Consider the following 15750-nt stretch of genomic DNA (forward strand, 5'->3'; position numbering starts at 1 on the left):
ATGTTTTAAGAGGGATACTGCTGCCCATCCCTCGCCCTTCTTTAGTCGGCTCTTACGACACCTATGGGAAAGGAAGGCGTGGCCCATTCTATATCGGAACTACACAGCCAACATGCGATATGGTGAAGAACATTCGTATTTTTATCTGCATGGACGATATCACGGGTAATGGAGTTGGCTAAAAACTAGCTATAAATAAGTGAAAACCTGTAAATGTAATTACGTCTTGTTGTTATCTATTATTAAGAATTACATTCAGTAAAAGTAGTTTTGTTCTATTAGGCTAATCAATAACAGTTTCTAGGAATGATTTGATTTAATTGCGCTAATTATGCTGCCATAACTATCGTGTTTGATGTAATATAACATCAGCACGTTGCTATCATTAAATAGCTAATTTGCATCTTGATAACAAGCATATGTAAGCGTAAGCGATTATAATATTAAACGGTTACGGTGTTATTACAAGAACCTATTATAATTGTTTTGTAATATAATATGAAGATGATATGTTAGTATTTTTAAACGACTTACAAAGAAACGGAGGTTCTTAATTCGTGTGTTTATATTGTGTATGTTAGGGTCACGAGAGTATGTGTATAATACACATACCACATAATATTGAGATAAGTGATGAATTTTTACCAGTTCTGAACCGTTTCTGATAATTCATTTTGCAAACTATATAGTTTATAATTCAATGTAGGTTTCATATTAGTATTGTTACGATTAAAGTAACATTTTTTGCGTAGTAAAAGCATAAATTATTTGAGTACCTCTTTTTTCTATCAATTTTACTAATAATAAAACTCATATTGCTATTAATACTGATTTTAAGATGTTTTTTTAATTGTAAAACCCAATAAATGAATGAATAAATAATAGCATATGTCTTCTCTATGCAAAATACTAGGTGTATATCAAATTTGTTGACGATCTGTTGAGCTGTGAATGCGCCACCTAATAATAAATAAGAACAAAATCACTTTCAAAATTAAAATATTATTGTTTTTTTCTTTCACTACAATAAAGTGCTTAGCATTTTATGCGTCACGTAATCTGTAATTAAGAGATCTCTAGAACAACTAAATTAGTAAATATAGCCCGAAAGGTTATTCTTATAAGCTCTTGCTTCAGGATGAAAGCTATTGGTCTTTTTTGATTCATGTTTCTTTGAGGAAACTGTTAATTTTATTTGATTAATAATAATGATTTATAATTTATGTAAATATTTATTTTAATTTTCTGTTTTGCACTACTACTGCCCACTCACTACTTCCTATGCCACTGTGTTAGGTTGATTGGAAGAAATCTCTTTTAAAGTTCGCCTTTGCTAACATTGTTATTAACTTATTGTTGTTACTGTATGTTTTAGTGCAATAAAGAATATATATATATATATATATATATACATATATAACTTCCTGCTTTCATACCTATCGCGACTCATTAAATAATTGACATGATAATGCTAAGATCACCGTCACTTCAAATTAAGTGTTATTGGAAATAGTTTACTGCTTGTGACAAACCACCTAATACGGGTAGGTATCTAATATATAGAGATATCAATGTATAATTGATAGAGATATCATTATATTTTAGTTACAATATAAAACACTGGTTCAATAACGAATATGGTAAATATCTATTATCCAAAAAAATAATGTTGGATAATCGACTTTTAACATATTCGAAAATAGAAATCTGACCGATATGGGTGATATCGAAATAGATGATGATCTTTTTTCCGCCATTAATGCCCTGAAGAACAAATATATAGATATCGGATTGGTATTCATATTACTAATATCTACCACGTAGTGATAATCTTCGCCATCTAATAACTATTCATTTTTGTTTCAGTTAAAATGGCTAATTGTTATCTTCTACTGGCTCTTTTCATTGGGAGTCAGGGATTATTCCTGAACCTGCACTCGAGTTTGGCGCAGAGTGCCCTCACTGGATCTCCGGTACTCCATATCACTGGTCCTGGGGCTGAGTTTGCGAAGGTAGTAACGCTTGGACCCACACCCCAGAGATTATCAGTAACTGGATTCGGGTGAGATTTTTATTGGTGTAATATTTTGTTGTATGTTGATATCAGTTAATAATATAAGATTTGCTTTTTATTATATAAAAACTGACTTGTATTTTCATAAAAACATTTATTTGGATTCGTGCTAAAAGAAATCACATGTAAATATGTACATTTCATCCGATTATTGACATATCGAAAATATTGAAAATGATAATAAAAGTTAGTTTTTATTTTTTGGATTATAAGCGAATTAAACTGTCTAAATATTTTTATAACTAATAAGTTGTAACTAATAAGTTATATATAAAATAACAATGACTTTTATTCTATACGATAGAACCTATAACTGAACGTTAATAAATCTTTATTTAGACAACTCACAGTTACCGTTACCATTTGTATCATATTTCATACAGTCCAACATTTGATCTACTCTTCTAAGGGTGTGTCATTCGATCGTAACTATCATTTACTTCAGCATTAAATTGGCTTATTCGGTTCCCATGGGAGTAATAAGGGATTCGAAAACTTCGAATCTAATGCAAACGTTTCACAAATTTAACACGTGGTGTGGACAAAAAAGATTCATGTTTTACTGAATTGGTATAAAACTGTATTTTTTTTAATTTATTTACTTTATTTACATTAAAATATATTATGTAATAATTATGACAGTTTTATTCGTGTTAAATCTTAGTAGCTAAGTTAACTGCACCAATCAACCCTAGGTAATTGCACTATTGATGACTTAAAGGTGAAGTAAGGTTTTAGTTGCGGTGTTCGGTTACTTTCATATATTCAATTATTCATTCGCTTAGTAAATGGATTTTGTGGTTTGGTAAAATTTATTATTTAATGAGTTTGCTTTTATGAACAGACATTTTCGTGTTTGCCCTCACTTGTCAGGAGGAGCAAATAGAAAAAATTCAGTTCATATTTTTGCCTACATATCCACTTAGATCCTGTTTTCAGATCCTAGTCATTCCTATAAACCTTTTCTATTTGTTACTTACCTTTTCTTCTATACTTTCTAATGCTTTGTATATGCGACTGAAGAGAGGGTCATATTCGATAAATGTTACATTAACTGTTATTATAGGCACTCAGCAAATATACAACAAATACATAAAAAAAATATATATCTTAGTAAGTAAATACATAGGTATATACATGACTTTTACTGTTATCTTGGTAGGATAAATTATGATTTGCATTACTTCGCCACTAGTGCTATTATTAAACAATGTCTCATTCATATCATTATAAATTAAACTCAAGAAGGAGGCACGGTAGGCTACATGTAACTGTTTAAAAAATCTTGATACAACAGAATACACCACAGAAGTATAAGTAAGCAGTTAAGTTGATCAGCAGTGATAGGAGACAGAGAGAGATAGAGAAAGAGAGAGCGAGAAAGAGATTGTTCTAGTATTTACTAGCTCAATGTAGTAATGGGTATATCGTAATTTGTGAATTTCATATTTTCAATTTCAAAACTGTTAGGTACCAACATAAAGAAAGGGCGCTAGCGGTAGTGATAATTTTGAAATACCAATTAAAGCAATTTAAATATTTCAATGATACAAAAGGACCAAATATAATTACCTACTTACAATATAATTAACTTGGAGCTTGATAGAAAAGCATTTACTGCATTCACGAAGTTTCTAATGGGTTGTCTTTACCGTCGTCAACGAAGAGACGTGACCAGTATAATTTGGAATATATTAGGATATGTATTAGAGGTAATTTTAAATTATTGTTAGGGCCAATTACGAGGTAATTTATGTCTGAATCTTAAGAAATATAAAAAATATACTTTTACTTTTAACATAATTTAGATATTGTATATATATATATATATATATATATATATATATATATATATATATGTGTTTTGATTATTTATTTAAGTATTTTTGTAAATATGATCAAAAAAGTGTATGTATATGATCAAGACTTTCGTGATTGTGTGACAATAAGTGCCAGTGAATAACATAAATAAATATAAAATTACAATTAATTGACTTAATCTATCAATTTAAAATAAATTTATTCATTTATAATATTTTTTTTTTAATTCAGAAGTTAGGTGTAATTGGAAGGAATTAAATCAATTTAGTATTTATTATTCTCTTTTTATAATTTAATTAACTATAACAATTTTATTATTATTATAATTATTTATGTAGATTATATTAAAACATTAGAAGTAATTAATTATTAAATTTAGAAATTAAATTATAATGAAAGAGTAAGTTTGATTGCAATCCATTATTTTTTTATTCTATTTTCTAATCTCTAATACCTAGATATCTAGCTTTCTGCCTCTTATTAATTGATTTTTAAATATCCTTTATATGTATTCCTTTACGATCTTCTCTTATTTCTTGTATTTCCAAAACAGTCCCAAATTCCCTCCCCGAAAGTAAGTAACTCACTGTAACCTTTGTAGAAGTTATACCGCAGTAAATCCTAACTACACCGAAAGCCGAAAAAATATCGGATTTTAAAATTGTGAATAATCCTTGCACTTGGTTGTATATTAAATTGGATTGTATTGCATGTACTTGTACTATTGTACTACTGTGTTCAATGTGTCCCCAGCAGACCAGAGGGAGACATCAGGGAAGCACAAGCCAGCACTGTAAGGTTAATATGTCACTGTGACTAATTAAATTTAAAATAATTCTCAAGTGAATTTTAAAGGTAAAGAAGATGATTGACATTTCTACAAATATATTCATATTAATTAATTTAAATTATATATTCATTATTATATGTATTTTTCGTAATAGTAGTTCTATGTTAATACACTAAAAGAAATTTTGAGAGATAATTACATTAAAGCATTGTTTCTTAGAATATAATTAACAACGCATATAAAAATGTTAAAAGTTTTGTATCATCTTTTTGGTCTTTAAATATAACTTTTAATTGATACTATTATTATTTAAATAATAATATAATTTTATATATTTCACTATTAAAATAAAATTGTATAATTTTTTTTATGTTCAACTATAAGAACATAAATTATTACCCATCCCAAATGAATAATTAAGCTGTTGTCTCCAAGACAAGGGAAACGGTTTCTGACAATGGTGCAAGCCCTTTGCTGTAAAAATGTAAATTTATTACCCTTCTGGTTTTAATGTACCGAAACCTAGATATGTATATACGTATATCTATTTATCTCAAATGCTAGATAAGTATGTGTGGATAATATATAGCAATATTTATGTATTGTATTCCCAAAATATATACATATATTGTCCCAATAACAGATATGTTGGTTATCCAACATATAATATCGAAAAAGAAGGACTCGCTCGTAATGAATATATGAGTAGATATCCGACTGGTATGGGCGATATCGCAATGGCTGTTTATCAATGTCCAGAAGATATCAATATATAGATATTTGATATTAACCATCTCTATAGTTTTTTTTATCTTTTTTATTTAGAGGCTTTTATCCTATAAGGATATGTCAGCCTCATCATACCCTAATTTTAAAAAATACCTTAGATACTTAAAACATTAATATATAAATAAATAATACATAATAGTAATAATACATAGTAGTCTATTTTGATAAAGGGAATTATTGATACAAAAATATAGTAATTAAAGATTTTGCCATTCTGGGATGTGGTTCTGTGAGTATATTTGAAAATAAACCAATCTCCTGTCGATTGAGACTATATTTCTGTATCAATACTTCCCTTTGTGTTTTGTATATCTCTATAGTTAAGGACATACTAATATATTACAGGGGTTCTATTGACCTTTCTTACAATTAGATAATATAGAAAGTGTTTTTATTTTTGTGTACATTATGTCTTATTATAGATACTGTAATTTTTACACCTCATAATCATTAGCTTGCACCACATATTTTAGTTGGTTTTGCACAGCTTACAACATAAGATGCACGCTTAATTGTATAAAATAATATGTAATTATAATTATTATTTATATTATTATATATTTTACAAAATACTACTGAAATAAGCAGTGAGTTTTTTTATTAATTTTTTATAATTATTCAGTTATAAATACTGATTGCTACTTTTTTAAATGAGTATAATTGTGTAGTTTCAGCAATCCACCACCACCGTTGGGATCAGGACAGGATCCCGCTACTCAAACCTGCGGTCTGGCTCCACCATTTTGTACAAAATCACGATATAGATCTATAGATGGATCTTGTAATAATTTCTTGAGACCATCGTGGGGTACACCACAGACACCGTATGGACGTCTATTGCCCTATAATTATGCCGATGGTAAGTTTAAATATTAATAACTAGTGATCCTGCCCGGCTTCGCACGGGTAGATAATATATTTTTTTGAAAATATATATCGCCAATGTTAATCGCTAATAATATAGCTTTCTATATGTGAAAGAATTTTTAAAATCGGTTAAGCAGTTTTTGAATTTATCCATTTTAAACAAATAATAAAATCTTATCACTTTTAAATATTCGTATAATATAATCTTGTATAAATAGTCATAAGTACCATACAAACTCATCAATCGTCTGATCTTTAAGCTAGAATACTTTGTGTTATAAGGAACTTGGCACGTGGAACGTACATGTTGGTGTACAATTTAGAACACCCAAACCCGAGCTAATTAAGAAACGATCGTTTTCTAAATAGAACCGACTAGAAATCGAATCCAGAACTTCATTAACGTAAACGTGCCCAATATTGCACCACGGAGGTCGTCAAATTATTTATTACAGTTACTAGTTTTATTTTTATTACATTTCATTTATGTTGTTGTTAGATAAAAAGGATTCTGTTATAAGTTGTGGTTCATCTATGGATAATTGTATTACATATGTAAAAATAGACGAATTATGAACTTACTCTTATAAAAAGTTTAAAAATTCGAACAGCTTTGCGAGCCACGTATTTATGAGTAATACTACGGACATTGAATTTAAGATTTCTAATACTAAGCCAAGGAAGTGTTATTTGTCGATATCAGTATAGTGCTCGATTTAATGATGTCATTCTACAAATAAATGTGTTTTAATATTTGAGGCAGTAAATAGATTACATAATTTAGTCAATAATTATTCGACTGCATGACGTTAACTTATTAACGGGGATTTTCGGTAACATCATAACCTTCTTTGAAATTTGAGCTGTTTGTTATTTTTAACCAAATCTATTTTGGGGTTTTGTTAAACGGATAAATTATAAATCTTTAGAATTAATAACTTTGTTAGTTAATTATTATCATAATATCGATTTTTATGACTTCTGATTTCAATAAATTTAAGAATTAGAGAAAGATACTAATTCAATCGTGACAAAATTAATATATCACCAACAAGAGAATAAACTTTATCATGTGCAAAAAATATTCATTAATATTGATTAAGAATAAGAAAAAATATCACGTATATATACCAAATTTTCCTTTAAAAAGTCCCTTCGTGACCTTTACTTAAATTTATTACAACAATGAAAAACCTCAATTTGAAGTATTATATAATCAGTTATGTTTTATCTATTTATTAATTTTAATATGTACTATGTATAGTTATTTATAATATGTATTGTATGTGAATTATGTATATATATTTTTTGTAAGTATATTATTCTATATATATTCTTTATTGCACTTAAACAATACATGCAACGATTAGTTTAACAACTTGTTAGCAAGGGAGGACTTATCTATAAAAGAGATCTCTTCCAGCCAACCCAGTGTAGTTAGAGAGAAAATAATTTAATTTGGGTAATCCAGTGCAGGAAAGGTACCGGTGAAAATAATGTAAATACAACAAACACAAATTGTGAATTAATATATAAATAAATAAATAAATACGTAAATAATTAAATAGATAAATATATATACATATGTATAAGTGCATAGAATTATCATGTACAATTGGTTAAAATGTGTGATTTCAGTCTTCTCTTGAAGAAAGTAATGAAAGGACTATCCCGTATGTCAGCAGGTAGCCTGTTCTATATGTTTGTATATTTATTTATCTTAAATGGTTGCTGTCTTTCAAATTATTTAATTTACATTTTTATTTTTTAAATCTATGCATCGCTATTTACTCTCTCTGTTTAGCGTAATGGTTGACTGGTAGAGAATGCCATCAGGCTTTAAGTCCGCCCTGTAGACATATTTTAATGAGTGCAATAATATAAATAAATATATACACAAAAATACACATGAATCGTATTTAGAACTATCTCCTTTTAAGCGATATAATTAAAAAAAAAAAAGAAATTAAATTAGGATTAATTAAACATATACATACATACATATCTGTCACGCCTGTCTCCCATTAGGGTAGGCAGAAACAATGGAACGCCAAATGCTTCGATTCAAACAAACCTCTTTCGCTTCTTCCACATTCATCAATCTTGTCATACACGCTCGTCGGTTACGGGTACTTTTAATTTGGCCCTTCTTCAGCACGTCGCCTATTTGGTCGACATACGTCCGTCTAGGGCGGCCCCTACCGACATCTCCATTCATTCTTGCTCGGTAAATCTCTTTCGTAATTCTTCTTTCATCCATCCTCTCCAAATGACCAAACCAACGCAACATTCCTTTTTCAATTTTTGTCACTACATCGTCTTTCAGTCCACACTTCTCTCTAATCACACTGTTTCTTACTCTATCTTTTAAAGTAATACCACACATACTTCTCAAAGCTCTCATCTGTACAGCATTTATCTTACTTTCATGCTTCTTCTGCCATACCCACGATTCGCTTCCATACATGAGTGTTGGTGTCAGTACTCCTTGAATTATAGCAAGGCGAGCTTTGCTCGATACATTTTTACTTGACATAATCGAGAGCAGTGCACCGTTAACACTGTTTCCCGCTTTTACTCTCCTCTCAATATCTCTGTCACACTTCCCATCCCTCGTAAACAAAGAACCTAAATATAGAAACTCACTCACTTGCTCTACTTTTTCATCTCCTATCATAATCTGGCATGCCGTTAAACTTTCATTCCTCTCAAAAACCATTACCTTCGTCTTCTTCGCATTTATTTTCATACCTTTTCTTGCATACGCTTCATTCATTATAGTCACCATTTGTTGTAATTCATACTCCGACGATGCAAAAAGTACTTGGTCGTCGGCGTATAAAAGAGTCTTAAACAGAGATTCATTCATCCTGAATCCACAATTAGATCCTTTCAAATCGGTCAAGCAACTGTCCATAAATAGGTTGAACAGCCAAGGAGACGCTACACAGCCCTGTCTAACACCGCGTTCAATGCCAAACCAGTCTGTATAGACTCCATTTATTCTGACACAGGCATTTGAATCCTTATATAAAGATTTGAATGCCCGTATCAAATGGCTGCCCACCCCATACATTGCCAGTGTTGACCACAGTTCATTCCTCTCCACTCTATCATAAGCCTTTTCAAGGTCAATGAAGGCGCAGAAAACCTTCTGATGTTGAGCTAAGGTTTTCTCTGTTATGCACCTTAAGGAAAAGACTTGATCCGTACATCCCATACCCTTTCGAAACCCTGCTTGCACATCCCAAATTTTACTTTCCGTCTCATTCATCACTCTTTTAATCAAAATCCTAGCATACAATTTGCCTACAACACTAAGAAGGCTTATTCCGCGGAAATTTTTGCACTCCTGCCGTGACCCGCTGCCTTTATATAGTGGCACAATAACAGCTTTGCTCCAGTCACCTGGAACACAACCGGACCGCCAACATTTATTGAACAGCAGACACAGCAGGTTTACAATGATTTCTCCACCTTCTTTAAGCATTTCGGCAGATATTCTATCGAATCCCGCTGCTTTACCAAATTTCATAATCTTCATTGCATTCATTACTTCATCCATACTTATATCACTTTCACTGTCAACTTCTTCGTCCATTATTTCATTTTCAACATTCTTTCTTTCACTTCCACGTTCAAATAAACTTTCAAAATATCTCTTCCAATGATCTAAGACTTCCTTTTGTTCCGTGATAACATTACCATCCATATCCCTTATCACGCCCATTTTCGGATCTCTCTTTTTACCTCTAGCTGTTCGAACTAAATGCCAGAAAAGCTTTTGATTAGCTCGAAAATTTCTAGAGAATTTCCTTTCATACTCATCCTTACATTCCTCTTTCTTTTTGCTTACTAATTCTTTAACTTTCTTTTTCATTACATCATACTTCTCTTTTGCAATTTTTTCAATGTCACTTACATTACCTTGCATTCTCTTATTAGCTCTGGTAGCTAACAAATCCATCCATGCCTTTTTCTTTAGAGCCACCATTTCTTTCACTTCGCCATCCCACCATACATTCATTCTCATCTTAACATCCTTCCTCTTACTTACACCACAAACTTGAGTAGCTATATCAAAGATTCCGCATTTAAATTCCTTCCAAAATTCTTCTATCTCATAGTTATCTTTCTTCAGTAGCTCTCTAAATCTTTCATTCAATCTTTCTTGATACTGATTTCGAACCTGTTCTTCTGTCAGTCTCTCTACTCTTACTCTTTCTATTTCTGACATACGAACACGTGGACGATGTCGCCATTTATTGAATAAGCCACCTATTCTCGATATCACCAAAAAGTGATCAGTTCCGACATTCGTACCACGATAGACTCTTGTATCCTTCACTTTCGCTCTCAATCGTTCATCCACAATTACAAAATCAATCATACTTCTCTCAGTTTGCCTTTGCCATGTATACATATGAATCAGTTTGTGACTAAACAAAGTATTAGTCACCACCAGATTTCTCTCCAGGCATACTTCTAATAAACTTTCACCATTTTCATTCACTCTTTTATCTCCAAACATTCCTAAATTCCTTTCATATCCATCGCGACGGATTCCCACCCAGCCATTAAAATCACCTATCAAAATAATTCTTTCATTCTCCTTACATTTAGTCATAATCTCTCTTACACTATCCCAGAAATCCTCTCTGACCTTTGGTGGCTTGGACATATCCGGGGCATAAGCGCAAAGGAGAAAAATACGGGTCAAACCAACTTTCAGTCGTATCCAGAGGAGTCTAGGACTTACAAATTCAAATTCTTTAACAGATGCATTCATTCTCTCTGACAAAATAACTCCCACTCCTTGGCTGCTTCTTTCAGAGTCATTAACTCCAGACCAGTACCCAGTATATCGGTCATAAGTAGTAATAGAGCAGCCTTTCTTTTTTGTTTCACTTACTCCTAATACATCAATTCTTCTTTCACTCATCATCTCACATACTTCGTCTATTTTACTATCCATACCTCCACAAACATTCATCGTTGCAATTTGGCATTCCTTTGCCCTCTTTTTGCCATTTGGGGAAACAGGGGAGACATGACGTGACCCGTGGCATAACGCATCGCCGTCGATGAGAAATTTGTCCCCCCCAGATACGATGGGACTGCCTGAGTTGCACTCAGGGACGGATTCTCCGGCAGTGCCGGTACCCTCCTGGGGTAGTTGCGTTTTAATTTCTCTTATCATTTTGAAAAAGAACTGCTCTTCTTAACATCGGATAGGGAAAGGAAATAGGTTACATTGGGAAAGGAATAGGTTATAAGGAAAGGAGGTTTTTTTTTTTTTTTTATGCAACTTAGAATGACAAACAAGCTGACGGCCCACCTGATGGAAAGTGGTAACCGTCGCCTATAGACATGAGCAGTACCATGGACATAGCAGACTATACTGTTTCACCCATGATACCCCCATGGGTTGCCATTCCTGAGGACTCAGGTGTTATTCCTCTGTACCCTGTAAATTCACGCCATATCCCACCCTTCAAACCGAAACACAGTCATGCAAACACAACTGCTTCACGGTTGAAACACGAATGGGACAGAGGTGCCCAAGCAATCGACTTTTGTACAAAGTCTCCCTCTGGTATAATGGTATATGGTGATAAGTGGAAAGGAACTATAGGAAAAATGGGGGATACTACAGCTACGGAGAGGACATAGGTTTTGTAACTGTAGTAGCTATGGAGGCCGGGGTTGCGTACCCGTATGCCCTTACTCCACAATCGGACAGATTAATAGAGAGGACATCCCATGACCAAAGAGGACATCCCATGACCAATTAATTAAAATAATTGATAATAAACTATGGTGTAAACGTTTCCGACTTTGATACTTATCTCCAATTGTACACAGAAAAAGAACTACTATAAAAAAATATTACGTAGTTATTTAGAATTAGTTATTTAGAATATTACGAAAGGAACTTCTCTAATGCATTCGGAAAATATATTAATATTAGGTTGATAATTTTACACTTCTGGCTAACTTAGCTCTGCTAATTTGACATAAGATGTAATAATAATATTTTTGTTTTTAGAGTATAATAGATTAATGCTGAATATCTAGTATTATAAATATCCATTATACGTTTACCAAGCTATATCTTTCTCCCTATATAAATCCATTTCCCGATAATGTACTCGTAAATCATGTCTCACATATGTATGTACATATATATTTATACATATGTTGTCTCAATAAAGTATTCAGTCTTTTCAGATAAATTCCTTTAAAGCTTTTTTTTTTTTATTACAATCAATCATTGTAGATTTACACCCGTGATTTCCATTCTTTTTATATTTCTTATTTACTAATGTTCCACAGTGTTGCGTCCTTTTATTTAAATTGTGCCTGTTGTAATCTAATTGTCTTAGGTTGTTGTACAATAACATTTTGTATCTTACAAAATATTTTTTTAAGGGATTTCAAGAAGAGGGAGTTTCTCAGATTGTCTGAATTTTTTCGGGACTATGTTACACGATTACCTTTCCAACCGATTCTGAATTGATTGTTACAACTTTTTTTGCAATCGGTGTTTACTCTCTTAAGATTAAAAATAAGAATATTATATATCTTGTATTGCAAAATGAGAAACGTAAATAAGAAAAGACCATTTAAATTTTATAGCATTTTTCTTTACGAATCAATAAACTGTTTACTGTTTACTAAAAGCTATTTGTAAACACAAAATATTTTATAATGTAAGAAAGACAAAAGAAGGTTTTTAAGATATTATTGTTTATCGGAGCATTCGTGATTGAAGACACTTTTTTTTTGCGACGCAATATATAAATACTTGCTTAACCTTTTTATTTATTAATATTATAAAAAATATTAGTTCAGGTTTATTTGTCTTCTAAGTTAGACATCTCAAACAACGACATCGGTTAGTAAAGACATCTAGAGACAGCAAATTATATTAAAATTTCTTATGGATATGGTCATAGGTTCTGCATACTGGTCAAAAATTAAATTAAATATATTTTTATTTATAATACTATAATAATATTTTTATATGGGTCGATAAAAATCATTATTTGCGAGAAAATAAAACTAACTTATACTAGATAACTAGTAATAGCTAGTACACAAGTACTTGATAAGGTGTTAGAGAATTAGAACTAAATCGAGTCTGAAACGTTCGTTGAATCAGAAAGCAGGTCAACGGACAGATTAGATGTACCGTTTGCAGTCGCAGTGTCATACTTACCTATATGTGAGTGCAAATTGTCTCGACATTGACATATAAAAAGTACTGAGATCTACAATTAAAAACTAAACAGCGGTAGTAAAAATAGAGCGCATTTAACCAAGTTGCATTCATAACGTGTCCATTAACTAGCGAATGGAGTCCGTATTAAAGCGTGTCGAAATGAACAAATAAATTTCGTAGAAAAATAATACGTCTAGACACGTAAGTTTTATATTTATGGCAAGTATCCGCTTCCAGCAACGTCTTGTCTTATAATAAGTAATTATTTTTTTAATTAAAAATGGGGACAGCTTGACTCTATATAGTAATGTTTTAGTAAATTTAAGAAAATAACAGACCTAAGAGACTTTCATTTTTTATAATATCAATAAATTTGGAATTATGAATGATTCTTGATAAACAGTATTAATATAGAGAAGTACAGGTAGTTAAAATAATTTAATTTTTTAAATTAGAGAAACTGAATTTTATTGTAATCCATATATTGTATATCTATCTATCCATTTAAGAGCTGCGCTCTTGTCGGTGGAGCTCTTGCCACTCATTACGATTTTCAGCAAGTCTTTTCACCTCTTGATACGACACGACACCAACTCCTTCCTTGATCTGCCTGATGTAACTATGTCTCGGTCTCCCTCTCCCCCTTCTTCCTTCTATCTTACCTTCTATATTGTATATATAATATAAATTATGAACAAAAAATCTATACGTGCATACACGATTGGAATGTAAGGTCAAATAGTTACACCCGCAATTCTTCCAGTAAACAATTAACTTCACACATTAACTTGTCGTGCCAATTTGTACTGTTACATACAATTACTTATAAGGATGTTGAAATTTTGTGATTTAACCTTGTAGTCGTATATCTACGGCAAATTTAAGCTGTTTCAATTCAATATTTGGATTAAACTTTAATATTAATAAATCAGAATAACAAATAAGAGCAAAAATCGTGCTTTTAGGTAACATGTAAATACTTGGAAACATAATTTGGAAATTTGCTATTGGGTAACGTTTAAGTAGCTGAGTGAATTTCAGTGAAAAATTTCAGTACAAAAATGAGCCATTTTTTGTCGTAATTCATAGGGTCGGATTATCTACAGGTCTGTCTTAAATGTCTGGCGGTAGGCATCTATTATTGATTAGGAATTAAAAGTTTAGTACAATAAATTAATGTAAAAGGTTCGGGAATATTCCTCAAGATTCTTTTAAAAGTACAATATTCAAATTACAAAGCGTTTTTATATTCTAATTTATAGACTACTCGTCTATGTGATTTCTATAAATGCATTTATTTGTATTTCTGCAATTTTTAAATAAGAATCCGTCATCAGAAGAACTGACACCTTATAAAAATAAATAAAAAAGTGTAAATTAGTTTTTTTTTCAGATTTCAGATTCAGTCAGTAACTACTTAAAACTATATTCATCAACTGTCTGCGATGACATACCGATATATTTAACTGCATATAAATTAATATTGTCGGTTAGATTACAATGTTGACTTAAAATAGATCTTATCAAATGCTTTATAATACTAATATTCGAATATTTCATGATTGATACTTACGAAGTTTTAGATGTTATCAATGTTGATTTTTACAGTCTTGTGAATTAGCTTATGACAGAATTCTGCATTAAAGCGACGAGAATAACAGTCTAAGCTAGTCCATTTAGTTAAGTGCTTTTTTGTAAGATTGAGAATGGCAAATAAGACGTAATTGATGAAAAGTGGTAAATGTCACCGATAGATATGAATACCTATTACCATGAACATGAACATAATATAATATGCTTTCCAAGGCATTTCTCATATATTTCATTTTATTCTTGTAACGTCTTCTGCCTCTTGTATCAGAGATATAAGGTTTTCGACATAGACGGCAAGCGAAACAGTAACTTAAAGGCACCTTATCTTACATCATATTGCCATGCAGCATTTTTACTAGATAGCAGTAAGACGCTACCAAAAAATACACAAATTAGATTTTCTAAAAAATATCTCATTGTCCTATCCTATATTATAACTTATCGATAAACCTATGCTCATCCATAAATTATTTATACGGCCTTAACGCGAGAAATATTTTTTTAAAGCACAAAGGTGATAAACAAACGTACAGCTAGTCTGATGGTAAATATTTACTGTAGCCTATGGACACCTGCAATAATAGGGGTGTC

General features: G+C 31.3%; 1 protein-coding gene across 1 annotated transcript in view; it reads left to right on the forward strand.

Annotated features, from left to right (window-relative positions):
* LOC113519031 (peroxidase-like) overlaps positions 1 to 15750 on the forward strand; it is a 96191-nt gene that overhangs the window by 58965 nt on the left and 21476 nt on the right. Inside the window, exons 3-5 of the mRNA XM_052892715.1 lie at positions 1867 to 2062; positions 4649 to 4693; positions 6143 to 6333. Of these exons, the coding sequence (XP_052748675.1) occupies positions 1872 to 2062; positions 4649 to 4693; positions 6143 to 6333 (427 nt within the window). The 5' untranslated portion in view covers positions 1867 to 1871. The remainder of the gene's footprint in view (positions 1 to 1866; positions 2063 to 4648; positions 4694 to 6142; positions 6334 to 15750) is intronic.

Source organism: Galleria mellonella, unplaced genomic scaffold (genome assembly GCF_026898425.1).
Source record: "Galleria mellonella isolate WM207_F2 unplaced genomic scaffold, CSIRO_AGI_GalMel_v1 utg165, whole genome shotgun sequence".
NCBI classification, from domain to species: domain Eukaryota; kingdom Metazoa; phylum Arthropoda; class Insecta; order Lepidoptera; family Pyralidae; genus Galleria; species Galleria mellonella.